This window comes from Argentina silus (assembly GCF_951799395.1).
Source record: "Argentina silus genome assembly, chromosome: 22".
Taxonomy (NCBI): Eukaryota; Metazoa; Chordata; class Actinopteri; order Argentiniformes; family Argentinidae; genus Argentina; species Argentina silus.
The window spans coordinates 12,665,146-12,672,645 of record NC_139676.1 but is presented as its reverse complement, the minus strand read 5'-3'; the positions used below and the strand labels follow the sequence as shown (position 1 = coordinate 12,672,645).

The 7,500-nt window shown below is 45.9% G+C and overlaps 1 protein-coding gene across 4 annotated transcripts in view; it reads left to right on the top strand.

The window, feature by feature from the left end:
- Nucleotides 1-7,500, top strand: part of LOC310821619 (myosin-10) — a gene marked incomplete at its 5' end in the record, with an annotated part of 62,854 nt that overhangs the window by 40,666 nt on the left and 14,688 nt on the right. For 3 of the 4 annotated variants that reach the window (XM_083693723.1, XM_083693722.1, XM_083693721.1), the window contains 7 exons: nucleotides 454-627; nucleotides 1,005-1,178; nucleotides 2,842-2,956; nucleotides 5,102-5,295; nucleotides 6,300-6,421; nucleotides 6,694-6,763; nucleotides 7,071-7,231. In XM_083693723.1, coding sequence (XP_083549849.1) covers nucleotides 454-627; nucleotides 1,005-1,178; nucleotides 2,842-2,956; nucleotides 5,102-5,295; nucleotides 6,300-6,421; nucleotides 6,694-6,763; nucleotides 7,071-7,231 — 1,010 coding nt within the window. Of the gene's footprint in view, nucleotides 1-453; nucleotides 628-1,004; nucleotides 1,179-2,841; nucleotides 2,957-3,299; nucleotides 3,357-5,101; nucleotides 5,296-6,299; nucleotides 6,422-6,693; nucleotides 6,764-7,070; nucleotides 7,232-7,500 lie in introns of all 4 variants that reach the window. The other variant, XM_083693720.1, reaches the window with a different exon arrangement.

The window sequence follows — 7,500 nt, the reverse complement described above, 5'->3', positions numbered from 1 at the left end:
ATTCCCAATTCAAATTCCTGCCTGGTCTTTGACAGCTCAGAAGCCTCGGAGGCAGCTCTGTAACGCGGTGCTTATTAAAACTAGAAAAGCCAAAAGGACAGGAAAATAAATCATACAGATCATACAGTAAAAGCAAACAGAAATGAATCGTCTTTCAGTTGTTATTTCGGCTTATCGTTCAAATAGACAAAACTGCAGAGTTCAACTGACTACTGAACACATCAGTGGGGATAAATGGTGTCAGTTTGAACTAAATGCATTTCAGAATATTTTAGGTTAGTGTTCTTCATTTAATAATTTATAATGTAGTCTTTTGGTTTTGATAGTTACTCTTAACTGCTTTCTTCACCAGTTTTGCCCAAATATATAAATAATCAGTTTTCGCCGTGTGTGTGTCTCTCTCTCTCTCTCTCTCTCTCTCTCCATCCCTCTCTCTCTCTCTCTCCTCTGCAGCTGAACTCATTTGAGCAGCTGTGCATCAACTACACCAACGAGAAGCTCCAGCAGCTCTTCAACCACACCATGTTCGTCCTGGAGCAGGAGGAGTACCAGAGGGAGGGCATCGAGTGGAGCTTCATCGACTTCGGCCTGGACCTGCAGCCCTGCATCGACCTCATCGAGAGGCCGGTCAGTGTTCCTGTGTGTGTGTGTGTGTGTGTGTGTGTGTGTGTGTGTGTGTGTGTGTGTGTGTGTGTGTGTGTGTGTGCAACAGCCTATATAATGCACTTTGTTCAGTGTCGTCATAATGTACATACATAATCTGCTGTTTTCATTGACTAAACCACCGTAGTATCTTACAACTCTACTGCACTGTCTAAGTAGTTCTTCTCTTCTTCTTCATGCTCACCACCCCTTTTACCCCCTCTGCTGTTGGTGTGTGTGTGTGTGTCTGTGTGTGTGTGTGTGTGCGTCTGTGTGTGTGTGTCTGTGTGTCTGTGTGTGCGTCTGTGCCTGTGTCTGTGTGTGCGTGCGTGCGTGCGTGCGTGCACATGTGTGTCATTCAGGCGAACCCTCCAGGTGTGTTGGCCCTGCTGGACGAGGAGTGCTGGTTCCCCAAGGCCACTGACAAGACGTTTGTGGACAAGCTGGTGCAGGAACAGGGCACGCACCCCAAGTTCCAGAAGCCTCTAAAGCTCAAAGACAAGGCTGACTTCTGCATCATCCACTACGCTGGCAAGGTACAATCGCATACAGAGTTATATACATAAAGCCACCACACACCACATTATATATATAAAGCCACCACACACACACACACACACACTTCTGTGGCTCACGGATCGGCCTCTTCAGCCAATCAGAAGACCCCCCAAATACTAGAGGACCCACATTACTACCAGGAGGGTTAGGGTTAGGTCACACCTAAACCAGAGTTCCATTTGAGCAACAGTACTTCTAGAACCCCCTCCTAGACCTCGGCTGTGTTCCAAAATGCACTGTATCTTGCACTTTCTCTTGAGTGTATACTGTACTTGGTATAGGCTCTAGATAAGAGTCCAAGAACGCACATTTTGGAACACAGCCCCTTGATTTCCCCAGACCCTGTTCTCGTGAAGTGTTCTTGGAAGCGACATCAGGTGCATTTTTACAGGCCCCTACAGTACCCTGTATCATGAGGCCCACCACAGGGCCCAGGTCTGTTCCCAGGTCGTAACCCCCTGGCTGCTGGCCCCCCCACGTCTTCCAGCTCTCCTGTCAGCACTCAGTTAGAACCATGACGCACAACCTCCCCTCTGTGGTATTTCACTGGGGTATTTGATCTTGGCTGTTATTTATCAGATAAGTGGGGGGGGGAAGTGTCTGTAGCCAGCCGGCGTTGCGCAACAGAGCACCGGTCCCGTCCGGCACAGCGTTGGCTGTCCTGCTGTGCAGCACATCTGTTCAACATTATCCGGACGATGCGGTTGAACACAACATTTAGCTGGGATCAGGGCTCCGTACTGTGTGTCTGTGTGTCTGTGTGTCACTCCCAGTGAGGCCAGGAATCGGTTAGGATGCACAACTAGAGAGTAGCCCCGGTGAAGTGTAGCTAGTATTAAGTATATCTACTCTGTGTAGTGTGGTCTTTCAGTCCAAACTCCCCTAACCCTCGTTCTGTCCCTGGCTCCCCGGATATGCGTTGGATCGGTTTGGAACCTCATCTTTTATTCAGAACCGCTGTTCCCAGAATCCCACTTCTCTGTGAGGCCAATATCTCCTGGCTCATTCTGAAGCCAGTAAATCAATCAATCAATCAATCTATCAAATGTATTTGCACATTAAGCACTTTTGCACTAGTTGCACTATTATGAGGCTGATATCTGTCAAAGTCTGGCTTGTTCTGAATTTAGCCAGTAAGTCAATCAATCAATCTATCAAATGTATTTGCACTTTTGCACTATTAAGCATAAAGGCTGTAATCCTGTAACTCGAGATACGAGCGCTTAAGTCGAATGATCGCGCAAACTTCCCATTGACGTCAGTGCAAATTTTACGCAAATGTCGGAGTAACGGGCGCGATCCCGAGTTAGGATTCTACCCAAAGTGCTTAATAGTGGGGGCGCCTGGTGGCGTAGCGCATGCCAAGTAATCGCAAGGTTCCTGGTTCGATTCCGACCCTCGACACGTCCCTCCTCAACCATCCTTCCTGTCAATCTCTATTGTCTCTATCCCAATAAAGCAGAAATGCCCTAAAAACATTTAAAAAAACATATTAAAAAAAATAAAAGAAAGTGCTTAATAGTGACCCCCCCACCCCCTCTCTCTCTCTGTCCCTCTCTGTCCCCCCCCCATCTCTCTCTCTCTCTCTCTCTTTCTCTGTCTCTCTCTCTCTCTCTCTCTTCTCTCTCTCCTCTCCCCCAGGTGGACTACAAGGCAGATGAGTGGTTAATGAAGAACATGGACCCGCTGAATGACAACGTGGCCTCACTGCTCCACCAGTCCTCTGACAAGTTTGTGTCCGAACTGTGGAAGGACGGTAAGCAAGCACCTGCCGAAGAGAAACAGTTTGGTTTGAATTCGAATAATGGAACTCTTGAATTCATTCTATGGATATTTTAGTTTTTGTAAGTTTTTTTTGTTGTTGTTGTTTTGTTTGTTTTTGTCAAAGCATTAGTCATAAGCATGTTATTAAGTGTGTGTTGTTGTTGTTGTTGTTTTTTAAGAAATAACTAACTTAGTTAACATGGAGTTAATGCGCTTTCCTACTCTTATCTTACTAACCACTGACTGTTCTATGTGTGTGTGAATGTACAGAATGTACTTTCTGTTTATTTCTCGTCCGCCCCATCCCCCTGTTTCTCTCTGTCTCTCTGTCATAGAGATTCAGAACATACAAAGAGCCTCATTCTATGTCACTAGTCTCCATGAGCCACCAGGTGAATGACTCACGTCCATGCTGTAGCAGGTCCATAGCGCTTACCCCCCGGCCCTGGTCCATGCTTACCAGCGCAGTGTGTGCCTTCAGAGGCTCCCATTGCTTTCAGGCTGCATGCTGGCAATGCCTCAGATCCTCAGTCAGCACCACAGTAGCTAACATAGAGACTGCGCTCGACGGAAATACCTTTCAGCAATTCTCCTCAGAAGTACTTCTCCACGGTACTTTACACCATGTATGGTCAAAATGTTGAGGCTCTTCGTGCTCACAAGCGTAATCGCCTCTCTGGAATCTCGTTGGAATTTTTTATTTGATCGTTTCTTCAGGGACCGTATTTAAGCGTAAGGGAATTAAGGAATCGGAGCTTGAGTGACGGAGGACAGATTAATGGCATTAATTTCTCTCCTTTTTTTTTCACAGTAGCAGAGAATGAAGCCATGTGTAGCATTTGGCATTTGTTTTGGCCCGGCTTATGATTAGACACACACACACACACACACACACACACACACACACACACACATACATACACATACACACACATACACACGCGCACACACACACACACACACACACACACACACACACACACACATACATAAAGCAACGGCATAAAATCGCCCCGTGTATACGTGTTCAGGACATTCCAGCAGTTTATGACGTATTGGAACCTTCGTAACCGTAGTTATTTAGTAGGTTTTGACTTTGATAATTGACCCACACTGACTCTTGAGAAAACAGCAGTTCATTCTTCAACAAGTCTTATGTCATAACTGTTTTGTACCGTGTGTCAGAAATATAAAGAATGTTAACAGCTCTGTCATAAAGTTGGCTCGCAGCAATGTTTCTCACTCCTGGTCTTGGAAGGTCACAGTGTGTGTGTGTGGGCTTTTGTCCCCACCCAGCATTAACGCATCAAAAGGGAATAGCGTGTATCAGAAGTCTGGGTTTTTACCCTGTGTGAATGCAAGGTAAACAAACACAATCTTTTCATCCCACTCTGAACAACTAATGCAGTCCTTTCAACATGGTCTGAAGGAAACATTGGTTACAACGGATGACGACATCAAACCTTTTGTTAATCAGTAAAAAATCTGTTTCACATGTAAACAGATGGAGCACTGTAGTGTTCATACTTGAATAGTTGCATAAAAATAGATGTCTTTTTTAGGACATATTAACGATATGATATTTTTGATATTTGCATGATTTTGATGAAAAGGCAATTCTGTAAAATATGAAGACCCAGTCGGTGAAATGCCTTTAGTTTCAGCCGAAGGAATTTTGACTTCCTGAAAAGTATACTAGCCTTGTGGCCTGTGTCTGGATTCTCTGAAGGTTGTCCCTTTGAGAGATTGCTGAAAGGGCCAGTATGGGACTGTAGCGCTCAGGACTGCCTTTGTCATCAGCAACCATCCAGTTCTGCCCCTCATGTAGAAAAACAAACGTGTTCCTATTATACTAGAGACGTAGGATTAAATATCGTCTGTTGTCTTTATTAACATTTTGCATGTTTAGTCTCTAGGGGGGGGGGGTCCTGTTCACCCTGTCCCCACCCTATCCCCACAAATCCACAGGCTCTGTCAGTCGTAGTTAGATTTCCCGAGCATCCATCTTCACCTGCAGCTGCCTCTCCGTGCTGCTGCTTCCAGCATCTTCAGCCCCCCCCCCCCCTCCAAACACCTCTCTCCAACCCCCTTCTTCTAACCCCTCCTTTCTTCCCTCCTTTCCCCCCCCCCACAACAGTGGACCGCATCGTGGGCCTGGACCAGGTGGCGGGCATGGCCGAGACGGCGTTCGGTGCCACCTACAAGACCAAGAAGGGAATGTTCCGGACCGTGGGCCAGCTCTACAAGGAGTCCCTCACCAAGCTCATGGCCACGCTGAGGAACACCAACCCCAACTTCGTCCGCTGCATCATCCCCAACCACGAGAAGAGAGTGAGTCGCTGTGCTTAGTATATAACCTTTACCCCCCCTAACTACTAATCAGCTATTGTGAGACCACAGCCAACTATGCTTAGTATATTAGTATAGTATATAACCTTTACCCCCCTAACTACTAATCAGCCATAGTGAGACCACAGCCACAGTTGTGGCACAGTTTCACTGTCAGTGGTGGAGACTCTTCACCAAGGTGAGCGCCTTGATTTAGTTTGCCTGGTGGTACGATGGAACCCGTTTTAAATACTGTCCTGAATTGGGGGAGTGAAAGTATTGACCCCCTCCCCAACGACTCTTTAACTATAGTGAGACCACAGCCAACAATGCTGGTTTGCATAGCCTTAGATACATTGGGGGAGGGAAAGTATTGAGTTTATTACATTTACGTTTACATTTATGGCATTTAGCAGACGCCTTTATCCAAAGCGACTTACAACAAATACATTTGACTAAGTAAGTGAATCATCTATCCGTCAGTCATCATAAGAAAAATGAATTTATGCTAGGACCAGGGGCCGTTGGCAGTCACAATGCTAGAAGAAAGGAAGATTATTTTTTTAAATGTATTTACAGGAGAGAAACTTGCACAGGGCGGTAGTGGGGATGAAGATGTCCTTAGGGGGGAATAGCCTTAGATACATTGGGGGAGGGAAAGTATTGAGTTTATCACTCTACACACTGAATATAGATCTTGATTTGTAGTCTTCGTTTACGTATCGGAATTTGTATGTTAATTTCAGACACTTTTATGTTTTATTTTATTTTTTTCCCACCATCTATGTGTCTGTCAGGCTGGTAAGCTGGAGCCCCGCCTGGTTCTGGACCAGCTTCTGTGCTACATAAATAAAGTTTGATTTGATTAGTGTAAGGAACATGCTGCATATGGGGGGTTAGGGTTCTAGAACATTCCATTGCAGGTTCTAGAGTTACACCAGACTCCATTTCTAGAGGATGAGTAAGTCTGATGTGTGTTTGTGTGACACTCTCCTCTCCTCCGTCAGGCTGGTAAGCTGGAGCCCCACCTGGTTCTGGACCAGCTGAGGTGTAACGGTGTTCTGGAGGGGATCCGTATCTGCAGACAGGGCTTCCCCAACCGCATCGTCTTCCAGGAGTTCAGACAGAGGTAAACCTGGATGATCTCTTAGGGGCTTTACACAGTAGAGGGCCGAATAATACTATGTAAGTTCACACAGAGGTAAACTTGGACAAACTCTTAGGGGTTTGACACAGTACAGAGCCCAATCATACTGAGTTCACACAGAGGTAAAGCTGCCAGGGAGACCATCCCTACACATCCTTACCCTGATGGGAAATATAATTTCCTATTATTCTGTTTGTTTTTTTCAAGGCCTGAATCTTTACTTACTTACATTTCTAACATTTGCTTGTTTCCAGATACGAGATCCTCACTCCCAATGCCATCCCCAAGGGCTTTATGGATGGGAAACAGGCCTGTGAAAGGATGGTAATGGATGTTTACTATTTAGCTATTACCTTATTAAAGACATCAGCGTCCCCAGCTCATTAAGACATTGTGGGCTGGTTTCCCAGACACATATTAAGCCGACTTCTAGACTGAGTCTAGACTAAGAGGCATCTTAAAATGGAGATTCTCCTTTGAAAGCGCAGTTTAATCCAAGACTTTGTCTGGGAAACTGGCCCAAGTTGTTTCAATGCACCAGCCTGTTATACAAGTGAAATACGTTATTTCATGTTCTTGTTTATTTTCTCCTCCTCCTCCTCCTCCTCCTCCTCCTCGTCTGTGTTATTAGATCAGAGCATTGGAACTGGACCCCAACCTGTTCCGTATCGGGCAGAGTAAGATCTTCTTCAGAACCGGAGTCCTGGCTCACCTGGAGGAGGAGCGCGACCTGAAGATCACTGACATCATCATCAGCTTCCAGTCCGTCTGCCGAGGCTACCTGGCTCGCAAGTGAGTACCGTACCCCGACCCCGACCCCTAAAGAGCCCCTTTAACTAACTCAAGCACTCCGTGCCTAGGCTTTAGCTCGGCGGGCTAACACAGTCTTGATGCGCTGAAACAACCGGCGTTCGAACCCGGTCAATTAACACTCACAAAAACAAATGGTTGGTGTTGGGTTGAAGTAAGTTAAGTAGTTAAGTAAGATAGTTACTTAGTTACATAGTTTAGAAAAAAAAGCAATAGTGTAATATGTCTGTCCCTCTTACTGTCTCTGCTCC